General features: G+C 37.2%; 1 protein-coding gene across 1 annotated transcript in view; it reads right to left on the bottom strand.

The window, feature by feature from the left end:
- The window catches only part of MACROD2 (mono-ADP ribosylhydrolase 2), a gene marked incomplete at its 3' end in the record, with an annotated part of 1984281 nt that overhangs the window by 1503876 nt on the left and 458616 nt on the right, over window positions 1-21789 (bottom strand). Inside the window, 1 exon segment of the mRNA XM_079943661.1 lies at window positions 12792-12821. Coding sequence (XP_079799787.1) covers window positions 12792-12821 — 30 coding nt within the window.

Here is a 21789-nt window from a genome sequence, read left to right as displayed (position 1 = left end):
GATTTTGCTGCTTTTGAAGTACATTTGGTACTTCACCTTGTTAAACTTTGGGCCCACTTTAATAGGCACAAGGAGAGCAAGAAGCCTTTGGTGGTGGAGAAGGGCATAATATATGCTGTGTTCTCATTCTAGAAAAGCAACTTTCCCATGAATTCCATCTGGGACTGAGAGTTTGTTTAGTGGTGGTTGCTTATACCTAGAGTTTTCAAAATTAATCTGCCACAGAATCACCTCAAGGATAAGGTCTAGAATTACAGTATTGATACTAATATATTATACATATATATGTGTATATATATATATATATATGTATGTGTGTATGTGGGTATAATTTTAAAAAGCAGTTCTACAAATTTATGCATATAAAAAGCCAACCTTAAATTGCTGCTCTGTCAGGAAATGTCATCTTAAATGTCTAACATTATGCCTCAGGCTTCAGCTCTCAGGAGCTTTGACAGACTAAAAGGGGAAGCAAAACCCATAAACCATATCTTGTTTGGGTTCTATTAGCAGGTTCTGGTCTTATTGTGATGATGAAAAGGAAAGACATCATCTAAAGTAAGAGATTGTAAATTTTGTTCCAGTCTGTTACATAATGATCTGAAAGGAATTGAGGAAGTAGCTCTTTAATTCTGCTTTTTTCTTTCTAATTCTGCTTCTTGACATAATTTAAGATTGGCTACAAAGGCTTTTTATTATTATATATTCCAAAAGTATGACATCACAGCACTTTGTGCATGTAAAACGTGTTTATTACAGATGAGTGAACACATATTTAAAATGCAATGTGCTCTAAAACTAAACCTCAAGTACACAAAAAAGGTATATGAATCTGGACGGCAATCCAGAGGTACCATAAGACAGTGCTATTGTATGTACTTTCAAGTTATCAACTGAGCTTAAGACTTGTGAAAATCAGCCAAGGAAAGCATCATCCAAATCTCAGCTGCACGTCTTCCTGTCCTCTCCTTAATTTTTCCTGGTGTGAACAGAGTTACCTACTTTTGCATAGAAAAGGCAAATCTAAACAGCAAAGATATATTAAAAATCACAGAGCAGAGAGACCTTCAAGATAGGGTAGGAGTAAAACGTAGAGATCACCTTCCTCCCCACAAATACATCAGAAATACATCTACATGTGAAACAACTCCTACAGAACACCTACTGAATGTTGGCAGACCTCAGACTTCCCAAAAGGCAAGAAACTCCCCACGTACCTGGGTAGGGCAAAAGAAAAAACAGAGACAAAAGAATAGGGACAGGACCTGAACCTCTGGGAGGGAGCTGTGAAAGAGGAAGTTTCCACACACTAGGAAGTCCCTTCACTGGCATAGACAGGGGTGGTGGGTGGCGGGGGGGGGCAGCTTTGGAGCCACGGAGGAGAGCGCAGCAACAGGGGTGCAGAGGGAAAAGCAGAGAGATTCCCTCACAGAGGATCAGTGCCAACCAGCACTCACCAGCCCCAGAGGCTTGTCTGCTCACCTGCCGGCCGGGACAGGTGGGGGCTGGGAGGTGAGGCTCAGGCTTGGGAGGTCAGATCCCAGGGAGAGTACTGGGGTTGGCTGCGTAAACAGAGCCTGAAGGGGGCTAGTGTACCACAGCTAGCCAGGAGGGAGTCCAGGAAAAAGTCTGGACCTGCCTAAGAGGCAAGGGACCATTGTTTCGGGGTGCGCGAGGAGAAGGGATTCAGAGCACTGCGTAAATGAGCTCCAGAGATGGGCGCGAGCCGCGGCTAACAGCGCGGGCAGCAGAGATGGGCATGAAACGCTAAGGCTGCTGCTGCAGCCACCAAGAAGCCTGCGTGCAAGCACAGGTCACTCTCCACACCTCCCCTCCTGGGAGCCTGTGCAGCCTGCCACTGCACCAGAACACCAGGAGCTATGTGAACAAAGAAGAGACAGGGTAATTTCTCCCAGCAGCCTTAGGAGCAGTGGATTAAATCTCCACAATCAACTTGATGTACCCTGCATCTCTGGAATATCTGAATAAACAACGAATCATCCCAAAATTGAGGCGGTGGACTTTGGGAGCAACTGTAGACTTGGGGTTTGCTTTCTGCATATAAGTTGTTTCTGGTTTTATGTTTATCTTAGTTTAGTATTTAGGGTTTATTATCATTGGTAGATTTGTTTATTGATTTGGTGGCTCTCATCCTTTTTTTTAAATATATATATATATATATTTTTCCTTTTTCTCTTTTTGTGAGTGTGTATGTGCATGCTTCTTTGTGTAATTTTGTCTGTATAGCTTTGCTTTTACCATTTTTCCTAGGTTTCTGTCCGTCCGTTTTATTTTTTGTTTGTTTTTGGCTTTAGTAGAGTTTTTAGCACTTCTTTTCATTGGTGGATTCGTTTTTTGGTTCGGTGGCCCTCTTCTTTTTTCTTTCTTTTTTAAAAATTACTCATAATTTTTTTTATTTTTAATAATCTTTTTATATTTTTTATTTTAATAACTTTATGTTATTTTATTTTCTTCTTTCTTTCTTTCTTTTTTTCTCCCTTTTCTTCTGAGCTGTGTGGCTCACAGGGTCTTGGTGCCCTGGGCGGGTGTCACGCCTGTGCCTCTGAAGTGGGAGAGCCAAGTTCAGGACATTGGTCCACCAGAGACCTCCCAGCTCCACATAACATCAAATGGCAAAAGCTCCTCCAGAGATCTCCATCGACACAGCTACATTCAACGACCAACAAGCTATAGTGCTGGACACCCTGTGCCAAACAACCAGAAAGACAGGGACACAACGCCACCCAAGAGCAGAGAGGCAGCCTAAAATCATAATGTCACAGACACCCCAAAACACACCACTGGATGCAGTCCTACCCACTAGAAAGACAAGATCCAGCCTCATCCACTAAAACACAGGCACCAGTCACTTCCACCGGAAAGCCTACACAGCCCACTGAGCCAACCTTAGCCACTGGGGGCAGACACTGAAAACAACAGGAACTATGAATCTGCAGCCTACAAAAAGGAGACCCCAAACACAGAAAGTTAAGCAAAATGAGAAGACAGAGAAACACACAGCAGATGAAGGAGCAAGGCAAAAACCCACCAGACCAAACAAATGAAGAGGAAATAAGCAGTATACATGAAAAAGAATTCAGAGTAATGATAGTAAAGATGATCCAAAATCTTGGAAATAGAATGGACAGAATACAAGAAACCTTTAACAAGGACCGAGAAGAACTAAAGAGCAAACAAACAATGATGAATAACACAATAAATGAGTTAAAAATTCTCTAGAAGGAATCAATAGCAGAATAATTGAGGCACAAAAACGGAAAAGTGACCTGGAAGATAAAAGAGTGGAAATAACTACCACAGGGCAGAATAAAGAAAAAAGAATGAAAAGAATTGAGGACAGTCTCAGAGACCACTGGGACAACTTTAAACGCACCAACATTCGAATTATAGGGGGCCCAGAAGAAGAGGAAAAGAAAGGGACTGAGAAAATATTTGAAGAGATTATAGTTGAAAACTTCCCTAATATGGGAAAGGAAATAGTCAATCAAGTCCAGGAAGCACAGAGAGTCCCATACAGGATAAATCCAATGAGAAACACTCCGAGACACATAATCAAACTATCAAAAATTAAATACAAAGAAGAAATATTAAAAGCAGCAAGGGAAAAGCAACAAATAACATACAAGGGAATCCCCATAGGTTAACACCCAATCTTTCAGCAGAAAGTCTGCAAGCCAGAAGGGAGGGGCAGGACATATTTAAAGTGATGAAAGGGAAAAACCTACAACCAAGATTAGTCCACCCAGTAAGGGTCTCATTCAGATGTGATGGAGAAATTAAAACCTTTACAGACAAGCAAAAGCTAAGAGAATTCAGCACCACCAAACCAGCTTTACAACAAATGCTAAAGGAACTTCGCTAGGCAGGAAAAACAAGAGACAGAAAAGAACTACAATAACAAACCCCCCAAAATTAAGAAAATGGTAATAGGAACATACATGTCGGTAACTACCTTAAATGTGAATGGATTAAATGCTTAAACCAAAAGACAGAGACTGGCTGAATGGATACAAAAACAAGATCCATATATATGCTGTCTACAAGAGACCCACTTCAGACCTAGGGACAAATGCAAACTGGAAAGTGAGGGGATGAAAAAAGATATTCCATGCAAATGGAAATCAAAAGAAAGCTAGAGTAGCAATTCTCATATCAGATAAAATAGACTTTAAAATAAAGACTATTACAAGAGACAAAGAAGGACACTACATACTGATCAAGGGATCAATCCAAGAAGAAGATATAACAATTGTAAATATTTATGCACCCAACATAGGAGCATCTCAATACATAAAGCAGATGCTAACAGCCATAAAAGGGGAAATCAACAGTAACACAATCACAGTAGACGACTTTTAACACCCAACTTTCAACAATGGACAGATCATCCAAAATGAAAATAAATAAGGAAACACAAGCTTTAAATGATACATTAAACAAGATGAACTTAATTGATATATATAGAACATTCCATCAAAAACAACAGAATACACTTTCTTCTCAAGTGCTCATGGAACATTCTCCAGGATAAATCATATCTTGGGTCACAAATCAAGCCTTGGTAAACTTAAGAAAATTGAAACTGTATCAAGTATCTTTTCCGACCACACTATGTGACTAGATATCAAATACAGGAAAAAAATTTGTAAAAAATACAAATACATGGAGGCTATACAATACACTACTAAATAACCAAGAGATCACTGAAGAAATCAAAGAGGAAATCAAAAAATACCTAGAGACAAATGAAAATGAAAACACGACTGCCCAAAACCTGTGGGATACAGCAAAAGCAGTTCTAAGGGAAGTTTATAGCAATACAATCCTACCTCAAGAAACAAGAAACATCTCAAATACACAACCTAACCTTACACCTAAAGCAAATAGAGAAAGAAGAACAAAAAAAAAAAAACCCCAAACATAGCAGAAAGAAAGAAATCATAAAGATCAGATCAGATGTAAATGAAAAAGAAATGAAGGAAACGACAGCAAAGATCAATAAAACTAAAAGCTGGTTTTTGAGAAGATAAACAAAATGGATAAACCATTAGCCAGACTCATCAAGAAAAAAATGGAGAAGACTCACATCAATAGAATTAGAAATGAAAAAGGAGAAGTTACAACTGACACTGCAGAAATACAAAGGATCATGAGAGATTATTACAAGCAACTATATGCCAATAAAATAGACAACCTGGAAGAAATGTACAAATTCTTACAAAAATACAACCTTCCAAGACTGAAGCTGGAAAAAATAGAAAATATAAACAGACCAATCACAAGCACTGAAATTGAGACTGTGATTAAAAATCTTCCAACAAACAAAAGCCCAGACCAGATAGCTTCACGGGCGAATTCTATCAAATATTTACAGAAGAGCTAACACCTTTCCTTCTCAAATTTTCCAAAATATATCAGAGGGAAGAACACTCCCAAACTCCTTCTATAAGGCCACCATCATCCTCATACCAAATCCAGACAAAGATGTCACAAAGAAAGAAAACTACAGGCCAATATCACTGATGAAACTACAGGCCAATATTAGTGATAGATGGAAAAATGCTTAACATAATACTAGCAAACAGAATCCAACAGCACATTTAAAGGATCATACACCATGATCAAGTGGGGTTTATCCAGGGAATGCAAGGATTCTTCAATATATGCAAATCAATCAATGTGATACACCATATTAACAAACTGATGGAGAAAAACCATATGATCATCTCAATTGATGCAGAAAAAGCTTTTTACAAAATTCAACACCCATTTATGAAAAAAACCCTCCAGAAAGTAGGCATTGAGGGAACTTACCTCAACATAATAAAGGCCATATATGATAAACCCACAGCCAACATTGTTCTCAACGGTGAAAAACTGAAACCTTTTCCACTAAGATCAGGAACAAGACAAGGTTGTCCACTCTCACCACTATTATTCAACATAGTTTTGGAAGTTCTAGCCACAGCAATCAGAGAAAAAAAAGAAATAAAAGGAATGCAAATTGGAAAAGAAGAAGTTAAGCTGTCACTGTCTGCAGATGACATGATACTGTACACAGAGAATCCTAAAGATGCTACCAGAAAACTACTAGAGCTACCTAAGGAGACAAAAGACCTGTATGCAGAAAAGCAGAAGACACTGATGAAAGAAGTTAAAGATGATACAAACAGATGGAGAGATATACCACGTTCTTGGATTGGAGGAATCAACACTGTGAAAATGACTCTACTACCCAAAGCAATCTACAGATTCAATGCAATCCCTATCAAACTACCAATTGCATTTTTCACAGAACTAGAACAAAAAAAATCACAATTTGTATGGAAACACAAAAGACCCCGGATAGCCAAAGCAGTCTTGAGAAAGAAAAGTGGAGCTGGAGGAATCAGGCTTCCTGACTTCAAACTATACTACAAAGCTACAGTAATCAAGACATTATGGTACTGGCAGAAAAACAGAAATATAGATTAATGGAACAAGGTAGAAAGCCCAGAGATAAACCCACACAATATGGTCACCTTATGTTTGATAAAGGAGGCAAGAATATACAATGGAGAAAAGACAGCCTCTTCAATAAGTGGTGCTGGGAAAACTGGACAGCTACCTGGAAAAGAATGAATTTAGAACACTCCCTAACAACATACACAAAAATAAACGCAAAATGGATTAGATACCTAAATGTAAGACCGGACACTATAAAACTCTTAGAGGAAAACATAGGCAGAACACTCTGTGACATAAATCACAGCAACATCCTTTTTGGCCCACTTGCTAGAGAAATGGAAATAAAAATAAACAAATGGGACCTAATGAAACTTCAAAGCTTTTGCACAGCAAAGGAAACCATAAGCAAGACAGAAGGACAGCCTTCAGAATGGGAGAAAATATTTGCAAATGAAGCAACTGACAAAGGATTAATTTCCAAACGTTACAAGAAGCTCATGCAGCTCCATACCAAAAAAAAAAAAAAAAAAACAGACAACACAATCCAAAAATGGGCAGAAGACCTAAACAGACATTTCTCCAAAGAGGATATACAGATTGCCAACAAACACATGAAGGGATGCTCAACATCACTAATCATTAGAGAAATGCAGATCAAAGCTACAATGAGGTATCCTCTCACACCAGTCAGAATGGCCATCATGAAAAAATGCAGAAACAATAAATGCTGGAGAGGGTGTGGAGAAAAGGGAACCCTCTTGCATTGTTGGTGGCAATGTGAATTGATACAGACACTGTGGAGAACAGTATGGAGGTTCCTGAAAAAACTAAAAATAGAACTAGGACTACATATGACCCAGCAGTCCCACTACTGGGCATATACCCTGAGAAAACCATAATTCAAAAAGAGTCATGTACCACAATGTTCACTCCAGCACTATTTTCAATAGCCAGGATATGGAAGCAACCTAAATGCCCACCGACAGATGAATGGATAAAGAAGATGTGGTACATATATATACAATGGTATATTACTCAGCCATAAAAAGGAATGAAATTGGGTCACCTGTAGAGACATGGATGGATCTAGAGACTGTCATACAGACTGAAGTAAGTCAGAAAGAGGAAAGCAAATATCGTATATTAACGCATATTTGTGGAACCTAGAAAAAAAATTGGTTCTGAAGAACCTAGAGGCAGGAGAGAAATAAAGATTCAGATGTAGAGAATGGACTTGAGGACGTGGGGAGGGGGAAGGGTAAGCTGGAACGAAGTGAGAGAGTGGCATGGACATATATACACTACCAAATGTAAAACAGATAGCTAGTGGGAAGCAGCCTCATAGCACAGGGAGATCAGCTCGGTGCTTTGTGACCACCTAGAGGTGTGGGGTAGGGAGAGTGGGAGGGAAATGCAAGAGGGAGGAGATATGGGGACATATTTATATGTATAGTTGAGTCACTTTGTTATAAAGCAGAAAGTAACACACTGTTGTAAAGCAATTATACTCCAACAAAGATGTTAAAAAAACAAAAAATCACAGAGCAAAGGCACGAGCCCTGAGTGGGACTCAAGAACCCTGTCTGCTTATTAGACCTTTGCACTTTATAAGCTGTGTGACCTTGAAGAAGTCACTAAATCTCCCTAAGTCACATTTCCCTCAGTGATTATAGTAATAATAATAAATAACACTGATCTCATTTGAGCATTGTGGCCAAGACAGTGCTATGTATTTACCACACCATTTCCTCTTCCTGGGAACGCTGGAAGACTCCATTCTTCCCAGACTTCCTTGTAGTTCGGTTGGGGGTCACTTGCCTGAATTCTGACCCATGGAACGTGGGCAGAAGTGACATAAGCCATTCACGAACTGCTCTGTAAATACATCCCACAAGATCCACCAGCTGTCTCTTCCTGTTTTGTGACTGGAGCCACATACCACATAGAGTAGTTACAAGATAGAGAAGCAACCTGAGACTCTGTGTCACCACCTGTAGGAGAGCCTGAGTAGAACAGTCACCAATATACTCGACATTGATGTGAGCAAGAAATTAACCTTATTGTTTTAACCACTAAGATTTTTAGGTTTGTTACCATAGCATAATGTAGCCTACCCTGACTAAGAAAAGGACTAAATGAGAAAATTAAATTTACTTGTTTTATATCTAAATGTGCTATACTGCTATGCAGGTTAGTACTGGGAGCAATGATGGAGAGCTTGTAAAAATTAATAGAACTTCTAAGGTTTTTTGACATTATACCATTACCTAGATTAAATAAAGGCTTCCTGAAAGACAGAATCCAGTCACTATAGACCAACCACATTCTTACTTAAATATTAGTATATTTATTTGCCCTTAACATATCTGGGACATATATACATAGATGATCCATTTTACCAAGTATTTTAATTGATATGACTAGATAGTTGAAGCCCTATCACTTATACTCACTACAATGACACTAAGTGACACTAAGTTCCTAAAGAGAGTGACCTCTGGCCCAAAGATGAAAATCCACACCTATGTGAAATGATTCTCTCACTTTAAAATTAAAACTGAGTGGGTGGGCTTCCCTGGTGGTGCAGTGGTTGAGAGTCCGCCTGCAGATGCAGTGGACACGGGTTCGTGCCCCAGTCTGGGAGGATCCCACATGCCGCAGAGTGGCTGGGCCCGTGAGCCATGGCCGCTGAGCCTGCGCATCCAGAGCCTGTGCTCCGCAACGGGAGATGCCACAGCAGTGAGGGCCCGCGTACCGCAAAAAACAAACAAACAAAAAACTGAGTGGGTGATTGTGACCATTTTTAAAATCTCCTCTTAGGAGATCTCTTGTCTTGATCATGAGCACTCCAAAAAAAAAAAAAAAGAGCAAAACGCTAAGATTATAGATAATACAACTTTGTATAGACTGATTTTTGCCTAAATTTCAAGCGCAACGTATACAGAACTGGGGGGAAGCCCTCCTGAGAACCTGAAAAAATGGTACTTAAGATACTATTATTATTTTTTTATGTGGTCCCAAATTTTCTTGATCAAATTGTTTAGTCAATCAAAGAATTATTTCCTTTAGAGGCTTTTGAAGGTATATTAATTCAAGTCAATAAAAGGAATCATTGATCAAATCCAAGAGGACTGCATCAGTTCTAGGCTCCTTATTAGATGATTATTAGCTGTTGCTGTACAAATATCACTGACAGGATTAATAAGATTTGTCACAGAATCAAAAGGCCAAAAATCAGTTCAGAGAAGGCTAAAAATATTCCTTAAATTTAAGTTTTAAATGCAGCTTTCCAAAAATCAGACATGTATTTTAGAGCAATCTTGACATCTCCAGAAGTGCATAAATGAATTAAACCTGTCAATGACCTACTTTAATGAAAGAAATTACATCCATCTTAAATACTTATAATTTATCTTTATGATGATATTGAGTTGCTAATTTTAGAATTCAGAAATGAGAAATTACGGCAAATAACTGCATTTAGCAAAATCAACCACCTAGAGGACAGTCAAATATATACTTCAGGTAAACAGAACATTGAGTTTGCCCATTCCTGAACGTCTTGCCATTGCTAAAAATGTACACTGTATCTACACACAGGTTGAAGGAAACACAGGGAAATACAGGCCAACTCACTAGCGTTAATTCTATACACACCAACCGTGTATACATATATTGAAACAAAGCAGCTTGACAAGGGTATCTGAACAGCAGCCTACCTTCCCCAAAATGGCAGGGACTGCTCATTGCCTGCCAAACCTCCACCCTCCCCTTCTTCCTTAGAAAACAGAGCACTGCTTTTTTTTGATGAGCACATTTCTTCCTGGCATAAAACTATATTATCCATGAATGAACATTTGATCAATTCAAGGATATGAGACATCAGATAAAGCTGCTTAAAGAAAACTGGCTTGTCTTTTAGGGGCCACCTTTTTGATTTTTTGCCTTTCTTACTCCTCCTGACACCCATATTTTTGATGCCCAGAGTCCAGCAGCCTCTGTGGACCCTGAGTTCCACACAGTAGGAAGAGCAGAAAAGCCAGAGCTTGAGCACTTGATGACAGGATGGGATTACTGCACAGCCACTCTAGTCTACATCTAAGCTACTTTCACAGGGGACAGAAACATTTTTCTATCTCCTTTAAGTCACTATTATTTGGGGGGTTTCTGTTATGGGCAGCTAAAGTGATTTTAACTTATATAATTAGTCAATTCAGTTTTTTTTTTAAATAGCCAAGAACCATAAATTAACTATCTAGCTAATTTGTCTGTTTTAAATTGATAGATTTGTATATCTAGACTCAATTTTAACTTTTTATCCTACTTAACAGTACTAGTCAAATTTGTTAAAATACTAATATGTCATGTAAGAAAATCATCACTATGAATGACTTATTTTAATGTTTCCTTCACATATTATAAGAAACCTAGAGATAAAAATTTATTGGGAATCCAGTACATTCCTAAGGAATATTTCTCTTCTAGTTCCCAAAGAATACCAAAAAGAAGAAGAAGAAGAACAATGAGAAACCCTGTATATTTATATTTTCTAAAGTAATTTGGGGAAGAAGAAAAATACTCTGCTATAGAATGTGCATTGACATGTGGTAATATGAAGAGCACTTTCTAGTTTAAACTATTTTCTATCATTTCTATTTCCAACATTCTGTTTTTTAAAAATCTATTGATTTTTATATGGGAACAATGGTTAAAATTTTAATTTTCAAATAAAATTTAAACTGAAACCTCCTGATGATGATTTATAAAGGATAACATTTCTTAAAAGTTGGGGATCAAGTAAACAAGTTCTAACTTGTTTGTTGAAAACCTAAAGCTCTGTATATACAATCATATCTATTTCAACCACATACATGAAAAGAGGGAGCAAGAGGAAGAGGGAGAGAGAAAACAAACCTATTTATGTCCATCTGGGTCCTAAATGAAAAGGACCCCATTCTACTCTATACTTTTTTCCTCCCCTACCATGTAGCATAGACTGGGGCTAGGTAAACTTTCATCTTTCAACCTAGAAATAAAAATAATAAATAGTTCCAAGATTTTAGTATCAAAAAAGAATTCCTAGTACAGAAATCTCTCTCTTCCTCATCTCACTTGATCTCTTTCTCTCTCTCCTCTGAAAAGGAAGAAAGAAAAAGCAAAATGCCATTACCAATTTCTTTTTTTATTTTTCACAGTAAGTCACTGATATATTAAGCTCTCAGGCTACAAAGTCATAATGATTTTAGTCATTATTATGAAAAAAAAAAGATAAAAACCACAAGTCTCCAGATGTATTGTTTTAAAATTCATATTAAAAGTGACTCTATCATGCAGCCACTATTGAAAACAGTATGGAGGTTCCTCAAAAATCTAAAAATAGAGTTGCCATATGATCCAGCAATTCAACTCCTGGGCATATATCTGGACAAAACTCTAATTCAAAAAGATACATGCACCCCTATGTACATAGCAGCACTATTCACAATAGCCAAGACATGGATACAACCTAAATGTCCATCAACAGATGAATGGATAAAGAAGATGTGGTGTATATACACAATGGAATATTACTCAGCCATAAAAAAGAATGAAATAATGCCATTCACAGCAACATGGATGGACCCAGAGATAAGCATACTAAGTGAGTAAGTCAGAAAGAGAAAGACAAATACCATATGATATCACTTATATGTGGAATCTAAAATATGACACAAATAAACTTATCTATAAAACAGAAACACACTCAAAGATATAGAGAACAGCCTTGTGGTTGCCAAGGTGAAAGGGGTGTGAGGGAGGGATGGATTGGGAGTTTGGGCTTAGCAGATGCAAACTAGTATATATAGAATTGATAAACAACAAGGTCCTACTGTGTAGCACAGGGAACTATATTTGATATCCTGTGATAATCTATAATGGAAAAGAATATGAAGAAGAATGTATATATATTTATATATGTGTAGAACTGAATCACTTTGCTGCACAGCAGAAATTAACACATTGCAAATCAACTATACTTAAAAAGTGACTATCATCTACTATATGTGTGTTCACCTCAATAGCTTATTGCTGCTATAGTTTATGCCAAAGATAGAAATATAAAGCTTGATGAGAACAACAACAGTATTCTGCATATTTTGAAGTCAGTTAAAATAACGTTTAGGCAAACCCAAGATATTTCTATTATAAATTTTCTAAGATTATAATTTGCGTGGTTGATGACTACAGCAAAATTAATTTTCTTTAAAGTATCACAGAACTTACTAAACATCTTATGGTTGGTGTAGTAATAAAATATATTTTAAGTGATGTTCAGGACTTACCACCTCCACCTCCAAGAAGACTGGTATTTGCTGTTCAAAAGAAAACAAAATAAAAGACATTAAATAATATATAAAAATATAATATGCCAGAGTAGTTCAGGAAAAGTTGGTAATGATCATGCTGTACATACACATACACACTCACACACACACACACACACATATATATATATATTACAATATGTACTTGCATATAAAGACAGACTTTATTACTGTTTTATTATGGTATGAAAATGGAAATAGTTCACTATTTTTCTCTTTTTTCTCTTCAAATGAATATTTTTACAATGTGCTTCCTTCTAATAAAATGAAGTACATATGTGATCCTTTTTTTTCCATTCTGTATCTAAATTAATCTTTTGGTTTCTCCATTTTATCAACTAGAGATAGAACAATGTTTTTTAGGCAATTTCAACAATTTCAAAGAACAATGTAACAAGAAAGTATAATGATAATTTTAATTAAATTAAACACCATCAAATAAAGCTATCTCAAGACACTCTACAATAAGAATGAACTCAAATAGTGACAGATTTATTCATTTTTACATTAATTTTTTTGTTTGAGAGAAAGAAATAAATTTTAAATATTTTTGTAAAACAATGATGTGTCATTTCTTACCCATTTATCCATTAACCTAGCACATATAATTATGAAGTCAAATAATAAGCAAAATATAAGACTATTCCATTTAGATTTTTTTAAGAGGTCAGATTTTCAGAAGGTTCCACTGCAGTTTTCTGCTGAAGTATTAAGCAACTTTATGCCTATGTTTATCTAGTCTCTACAAAAGCCAGAAAACAGAAGTCCTGCAGCAACATAAAAAAAGTATGTGGTAATCAAAGTCCCTTTCTTTGTGGAGAAACCTGAGCTACCAAAAGATTAAAGAAATCACTTAAGAAAGAGGAGTAGGAATCTTTAACTTGAATTTTCCTGTGATGTCCACAAACCACGCACTGCCATAATAAGAGAAGCAAATATCAGAGTGTTAATGATTCTATCAATAAATAATGGAGCATTTTAAGAATAAATGCCTATATTCATATGTGACGGTTTGCTAATTATTGAAACACTAAAGAGAACATGATGAAAATGCGTGGAGAACAAATGCCTTTGAAGGTTTTCTCAATATGTCAATCTTAGAGCATCACATCTTGTCTCATATGATCTTCCAAGTACAGGGCCATCTAATTGCTGCTCACGCCTTCCCCGCAGTGCTTTCATCACAAATATAGACTGCGTAGCAATGCCATTAGTCAACCATAAACAAAATTCGCTTCAGATATTACATTTTATTTACTTTTTTAACTTTTTTTTTTTTTCTTTATTTGGGTCGCGCCACATGGCATGTGGGATTTTAGTTCCCTGACCATGGATCAAACCTGTGCCTCCTGTAGTGGAAGCGTGCAGTGTTAACCACTAGACCGCCAGGGAAGTCCCACTTCAGATATTATAAAGTCATCTGCCACCCTGTCACCTCAGGTCCCCCAAATCCTTCTGACTTCACAGTGAAAATGTGTAGTATTTACATAGAACGTATCCAGGACTTAATGCCCTGCCCCAAATCAAACTTTGTAACTGCTGAAGTGGTAACTTGCTGAAGGGGAATGAGGAAAGATGTTATGAATTCTATCTTGGTTCCATACCCTTTAGTGGATGGGAGAAATTTCATGATGTCTCTTGGCAAACCCAAACATTTTCTTAAAACTCTTAGCTACATGCATTTATAAAACTGCATGGCATTTCACACTCCTGCCGATTTTTTATTTTTATATTTGACTGAGAACTCCTTCCCTGTCTATAGGTTTTCCAGATCCCAGAAACTCCATCTGTTGTCCTCCAATTTATACATATTCATTCATAAAGAAAAATGTATTTCCAACAACAAACAACAACAGCAATAAACAGTAGCTTTACATGCAAATTATCGTGCCCAGAATCACAATAACACAATATAACCTATTTTCACCCAATGCTTTGCTCAGTAAAGGTGGAGGCTGCCTCTTTTGAGAGCACAGCACAAGACCCATCTGTTTAACCAGGCCCTCATCCAATAGAGGTGGGTGGATGTGTGGGAGCAGGTGTAGGAACTGGAACTCCAGTCCTGGAGAACCATCAAGTCAGTTTATGTCAGATGTGTGCTCGCGTCTAGGTGAGCATGTCTGGCCACATTTTAACATCTACATAGAAGTATTTTATAAAATTGTGGCATTTACATAGGGCACAATCACTTTTAAGATAATTTCATGTGCATTACCAGTCATGTAATAGAATCTTAATCTAAGCTGCTTAAATATATTCAAAGCAATTCTAATAACTGTAATCCTGATAATGATTTTTCTAAAGAACCCATCAAATTTAAGTCTATTTTATCAATTTCTGTTCTCTAAAAATTAAAAAATAAAATGTCTACATTATTAGGAAAAATATCAAGACAATTTTCTTCAGTAAAAGTGACAAAAATATTGGCAAATAAAAGTGAAACTTTATTATGATTTCTAATATTATTCTACCTTCACAAAGCACCTTATGTATAATATAACTGATTGTCAACATTTATTGGCCAGGTGGATTAATATTATTTCTTCCATTTTACAAAAGTGAAAATGACTTTTGTGTTTCTAAAATTAGTAGTCATTTAATTTTTACTTAATTATTTCTAATAAATCGAGGTATATCCTAATTAGAGACGAAGCCCCTAAAGATAAAGTCTGAGTTTAATAATTTGGCCTGCATTTAATAAGTTCTCAATACATGTTTTCCAACAGTGAGATAACTGGCAGGATTAATCCCATTTCTTTATTGACGTAGAAGAGGTTTTTGTTTACTGAAGTGTGTGGAAAGAGCAAATTTTGGTCCTTTTCTTCCTGGAAGATCAAGGTCTGTTAAAGAAACTCCTAAAAGTTTATTTGGAAATAGTGATTAAAATTGTATGAAATACGTTTATATAGTTATGTCCCTCCCTAGGTCCCCTGCTAGAGGGAATTTTGGATATGCCTCTTGTTATTCCTAGAGTTACATATGGAAGGTAAAGGAGAAAGGAACAAAGAAAACTTAAAGTTGATAACCATGATGCTACTGCTTCTAGATTGAGATTTAAAAATCCCTTCTCTGAGCATGCTTACTAATCAACACTATTTTCCTTTTTTTTTTTATTTTTAATTTTTTATGAGATTTAGGCTCACTTTTCCACTCCCTGTCAAGAATACTTCATAGACAGTGCCATATATATATATTTTTTTTTCGTAGTAGCATGGCTAATTGCTACTATTTTTTTTTCTTATACAGCAGGTTGTTATTAGTTATCCACTTTATACATATTAGTGTATATATGTCAATCCCAATCTCTCAATTCATCACACCACCACACCTGACCCCTCCACTCTCCCCCATTGATGTCCATATGTTTCTTCTCTACATCTGTGTCTCTATTTCTGCCCTGGAAACCGGTTCACCTGTAGCATTTTTCTAGGTTCCACATATATGTGTTAATATACGAAAAATGTTTTTCTCCTTCTGACTTACTTCACTCTGTATGACAGTCTCTAGATCCATCCACATCTCTACAAATGACTCAATTTCATTCCTTTTTATGGCTAATATTCCATTGTATATACGTACCACATCTTCTTTATCCATTCATCTGTCGATGGACATTTAGGTTGCTTCCATGACCTGGCTATTGTAAATAGTGCTGCAATGAACATTGGGGTGCATGTGTCTTTTTGAATTATGTTTTTCTCTGGGTATATGCCCAGTAGTGGGATTGCTGTGTCATATGGTAGTTCTATTTTTAGTTTTTTAAAGAACCTCCATACTGTTCTCCATAGTGGCTGTATGAATTTACATTCCGACCAACAGTGCAAGAGGGTTCCCTTTTCTCCATACCCTCTCCAGCATTTGTTGTTTGTAGATTTTCTGATGATGCCCATTCTAACTGTTGTGGGGTGATACCTCATTGTAGTTTTGATTTGTATTTCTCTAATAATTTGTGATGTTGAGCAGCTTTTCATGTGCTTCTTGGCCATCTGTATGTCTTCTTTGGAGAAATGTCTATTTAGGTCTTCTGCCCATTTTTCAATTGGCTTGATTGCTTTTTTAATATTGAGCTGCATGAGCTGTTTATAAATTTTGGAGATTAATCCTTTGTCCATTGATTTGTTTGCAATTATTTTCCCATTCTGAGGGTTGTCTTCTTCTCTTGCTTGTAGTTTCCTTTGCTTTGCAAAAGCTTTTAAGTTTCATTAGGTCCCATTTGTTGATTTTTGGTTTTATTTCCATTACTCTAGGAGGTGGATCAAAAAAGATCTTGCTGTGATCTATGTCAAAGAGTATTCTGCCTATGTTTTCCTCTAAGAGTTTTATAGTGTGCAGTCTTACATTTAGGTCTCTAATCCATCCTGAGTTTATTTTTGTGTATGGTGTTAGGGACTGTTCTAATTTTCTTCTTTTACATGTAGCTCTCCAGTTTTCCCAGCACCACTTACTGAAGAGACTGCCATTTCTCCATTGTATATTCTTGCCTCCTTTGTCAAAGATTACTTGACCATAGGCACGTGGGTTTATCTCTGAGCTTTCTATATCCTGTTCCATTGAGCTATATTTCTGTTTTTGTGCCAGTACCATACTGTCTTGATTACTGTAGTTTTGTAGTATATTCTGAACTCAGGGAGTCTGATTCCTCCAGCTCCTTTTTTTTCCCTCAAGACTGCTTTGGCTCTTCAGGGTCTTTTGTGTCTCCATATAAATTTTAAGATTTTTTTGTTCTAGTTCTGTAAAAAATGCCATTGGTAATTTGATAAGGATTGCATTGAGTCTATAGATTGCTTTGGGTAGTATAATCATTTTCGCAATATTGTTTCTTTCAATATGAGAACATGATATATCTCTCCATCTGTTTTTATCATCTTTAATTTCTTTCATCAGTGTCTTATAGTTTCCTGCATACAGGTCTTTTGTTTCCCCAGGTAGGTTTATTCCTACGTATTTTATTCTTTTTGTTGCCATGGTAAATGAGAGTGTTTGCTTAATTTCTCTTTCAGATTTTTCATCATTAGTGTACAGGAATGCAAGAGATTTCTGTACATTAACTTTATAAACTGCAACTTTACCAAATTCATTGATCAGCTCTAGTAGTTTTCTGGTAGCATCTTTAGGATTCTCAGTGTATAGTATCATGTCATCTGCAAACAGTGACAGTTTTACTTCTTCTTTTCCAATTTGGATTCCTTTTATTTCTTTTTCTCCTCTGATTGCCATGGTTAGGACTTCCAAAATTATATTGAATAATAGTGGTGAGAGTGGACATCATTGTCTTCTTCCTGATCTTAGAGGAAATGCTTTCAGTTTTTCACCATTGAGAATGAGGTTTGCTGTGAGTTTGTCATATATGGCCTTTATTATGTTGAGGTAGGTTCCCTCAATACCCACTTTCTGGAAAGGTTTTATCATAAAGGGTGTTGAATTTTCTCAAAAGATTTTTCTGCATCTATTGAGATGATCGTATGGTTTTTATTCTTCATTTTGTTAATATGGTGTATCACATTGATTGATTTGCGTATATTGAAGAATCCTTGCATCCCTGGGATAAATCTCACTTAGTCATGGTGTGTGATCCTTTTACTGTGTTGTTGGATTCTGTTTGCTAGTATTTTGTTGAGGATTTTTGCGTCTATATTCATCAGTGATACTGGTCTGTAATTTTCTTATTTTAAAGTATCTTTGTCTGGTTTTGGTATCAGGGTGATGGTGGCCTCACAGAATGAGTTTGGGAGTGTTCCTTTCTCTGTAAGTTTTGGGAAGAGTTTGAGAAGGAAGGGTGTTAGCTCTTCTATAAATGTTTGATAGAAATCACCTGTGAAGCCATCTGGTCCTGGACTTTTGTTTGTTGGAAGATTTTTAATCAGATTCAATTTCATTAATTGTGATTGGTCAGTTCATATTTTCTATTTCTTCCTGGTTCAGTCTTGGAAGGTATACCTTTCTAAAAATTTGTCCATTTCTTCCCAGTTGTCCATTTTATTGGCATAGAGTTGCTTGCAGTAGTCTCTTAGGATGCTTTGTATTTCTGTGCTGTCTGTTGTAACTTCTCCTTTTTCATTTCTAATTTTATTGATTTGAGTCCTCTCCCTCTTTTTCTTCATGAGTGTGGCTAATGGATTATCAATTTTGTTTATCTTCTCAAAGAACCAGCTGTTAGCTTTATTGATCTTTACTTTGTTTTCTTTGTTTCTATTTCATTTATTTCTGCTCTGATCTTTACGATTTCTTTCCTTCTACTAACTTTGGGTTTTGTTTGTTCTTCTTTCTCTAGTTCCTTTAGGTGTAAGGTTAGATTGTTTATTTGAGATTTTTCTTGTTTCTTGAGGTAGGCTTGTATTGCTATAAGCTTCCCTCTTAGAAGTGCTTTTGCCGCATTCCATAGGTTTTGGATCGTTGTGTTTTCATTGTCATTTTTCTCTAGGTATTTTTTGATTTCCTCTTTGATTTCTTCAGTCATCTCTTGGTTATTTAGTAACGTATTGTTTAGCCTCCATGTGTTTGTGTTTTTAATGTTTGTTTCCCTGTAATTGATTTCTAATCTCATAGCATTGTGGTCAGAAAAGATGCTTGATATGATTTCAATTTTCTTAAATTTACTGAGGCTTGATTTGTGACCCAAGATGTGATCTATCCTGGAGAATGTTCCGTGTGCACTTGAGAAGAAAGTGTATTCTGTTGTTTTTCGATGGGATGTCCTATAAACATCAATCAAAGCTATCATCTGTGGTGTCATTTAACGCTTATGTTTCCTTATTAATTTTCTGTTTGGATGACCTGTCTACTGGTGTAAGTGAGGTGCTAATGTCCCCCATTATAATTGTGTTAATGTCGATTTCCTCTTTTATAGTTGTTAACAGTTGCCTTACGTATTGAGGTGCTCCTATGTTGGGTGCATATATATTTATAATTGTTATATCTTCTTCTTGGATTGATCCCTTGATCATTATGTAATGTCCTTTCTTGTCTCTTGTAACATTCTTTATTTTAAAGTCTATTTTATCTGATATAAGTATTGCTATTCCAGCTTTCTTTTGATTTCCATTTGCATGGAATATCTTTTTCCATCCCCTCACTTTCAGTCTGTATGTGTCCCTAGGTCTGAAGTGGGTCTCTTGTAGACAGCACATATATGGGTCTTGTTTTTGTATCCAATCAGCGAGCCTGTGTCTTTTGGTTGGAGCATTTAATCCATTTACGTTTAAGGTAATCATCGATTTGTATGTTCCTATCACCATTTTCTTAATTGTTATGGGTTTGTTTTTCGTTTTTTTTTGTTTTTTTGGTTTCTTTTTTTTTGCAGTACGTGGGCCTCTCACTGTTGTGGTCTGTCCCGTTGCAGAGCACAGGCTCCGGACGCGCTGGCTCAGCGGCCATGGCTCACAGGCCCAGCCGCTCCACGGCATGTGGGATCTTCCCAGACCGGGGCGCGAACCTATGTCCCCTGCATCGGCAGGCGGACTCTCAACCACTGGGCCACCAGTGAAGCCCCTGGGTTTGTTTTTGTAGGTCCTTTTCTTCTCTTGTGTTTCACACTCAGAGAACTTCCTTTAGCATTTGTTCTAGAGCTGGTTTGGTGGTGCTGAATTCTCTTAGCTTTTGCTTGTCTGTAAAGCTTTTGATTTCTCCATGGAATCTGAATGAGCTCCCTACCGGGTAGAGTAATCTTGGTTGTAGGTTCTCCCCTTTCATCACTTTAAATATATCATGCCACTCCCTTCTGGCTTGTAGAGTTTCTAATGAGAAATCAGCTGTTAACCTCATGGGAGTTGCCTTGTATGTTATTTGTCATTTTCCCTTGTTGCTTTCAATAATTTTTCTTTGTCTTTAATTTTTGTCAATTTGATTTCTATGTATTTCAGTGTGTTTCTCCTTGGGTTTATCCTGCCTGGGATTCTGCACTTCCTGGACTTGGGTGGCTATTTCCTTTCCCATGTTAGGGAAGTTTTCAACTATAATCTCTTCAAATATTTTCTCGGGTCCTTTCTCTCTCTCCTTCTTCTGGGATCCGAATAATGTGAATGTTGTTGCGTTTAATGTTGTCCCAGAGGTCTCTTAGGTTGTCTTCATTTCTTTTCATTCTTTTTTCTTTATTCTGTTCCACGGCAGTGAATTCCACCATTCTGTCTTCCAGGTCACTTACCCTTTGTTCTGCCTCAGTTATTCTGCTATTGATTCTTTCTGGAGTATTTTTCGTTTCAGTTATTGTATTGTTCATCTCTGTTTGTTTGTTCTTTAATTCTTCTAGGTGTTTGTTAAACATTTCTTGCACCTTCTTCATCTTTGCCTCCATTCTTTTTCCGAGGTCCTGGATCATCTTCACTATCATTATTCTGAATTCTTTTTCTGGAAGGTTGCCTATCTCCACTTCATTTAGTTGTTTTTCTGGGGTTTTATCTTGTTCCTTCATCTGGTACATAGCTCTCTGCCTTTTCGTCTTGTCTCTCTTTCTGTGAATGTAGCTTTTCTTCCACAGGCTGCAGGATTGTAGTTCTTCTTGCTTCTGCTGTCTGCCTCTGGTGTATGAGGCTATCTAAGAGGCTTGTGTGAGTATCCTGATGGGAGGGACTGGTGGTGCATAGAGCTGGGTGTTGCTCTGGTGGGCAGAACTCAGTAAAACTTTAATCTGCCTGTCTGCTGATGGGTGGGGCTGGCTTCCTGCCCGGCTGGTTGTTTGGCCTGAGGCGACCCAACACCTGGAGCCTACCTGGCTCTTTGGTGGGGCTAATGGCGGACTCTGGGAGGGCTCACTCCAGGGAGTACTTCCCAGAACTTCTGCCATCAGTGTACTTGTCCTCACAGTGAGCCACAGCCACCCGCCACCTCTGCATGAGACCCTCCAACACTAGCAGGTAGGTCTGGTTCAGTCTCCTATGGGGTCACTGCTCCTTTCCCTGGTTCCCAATATGCACACTACTTTGTGTGTGCCCTCCAAGAGTGGAGTCATCATTTCCCCCAG

The sequence above is a fragment of the Stenella coeruleoalba genome (assembly GCF_951394435.1).
Source record: "Stenella coeruleoalba genome assembly, chromosome: 15".
Classification (NCBI taxonomy): Eukaryota; Metazoa; Chordata; class Mammalia; order Artiodactyla; family Delphinidae; genus Stenella; species Stenella coeruleoalba.
The sequence above is the reverse complement of the archived record's forward strand: the minus strand, read 5'-3'. Positions and strand labels throughout refer to the sequence as shown.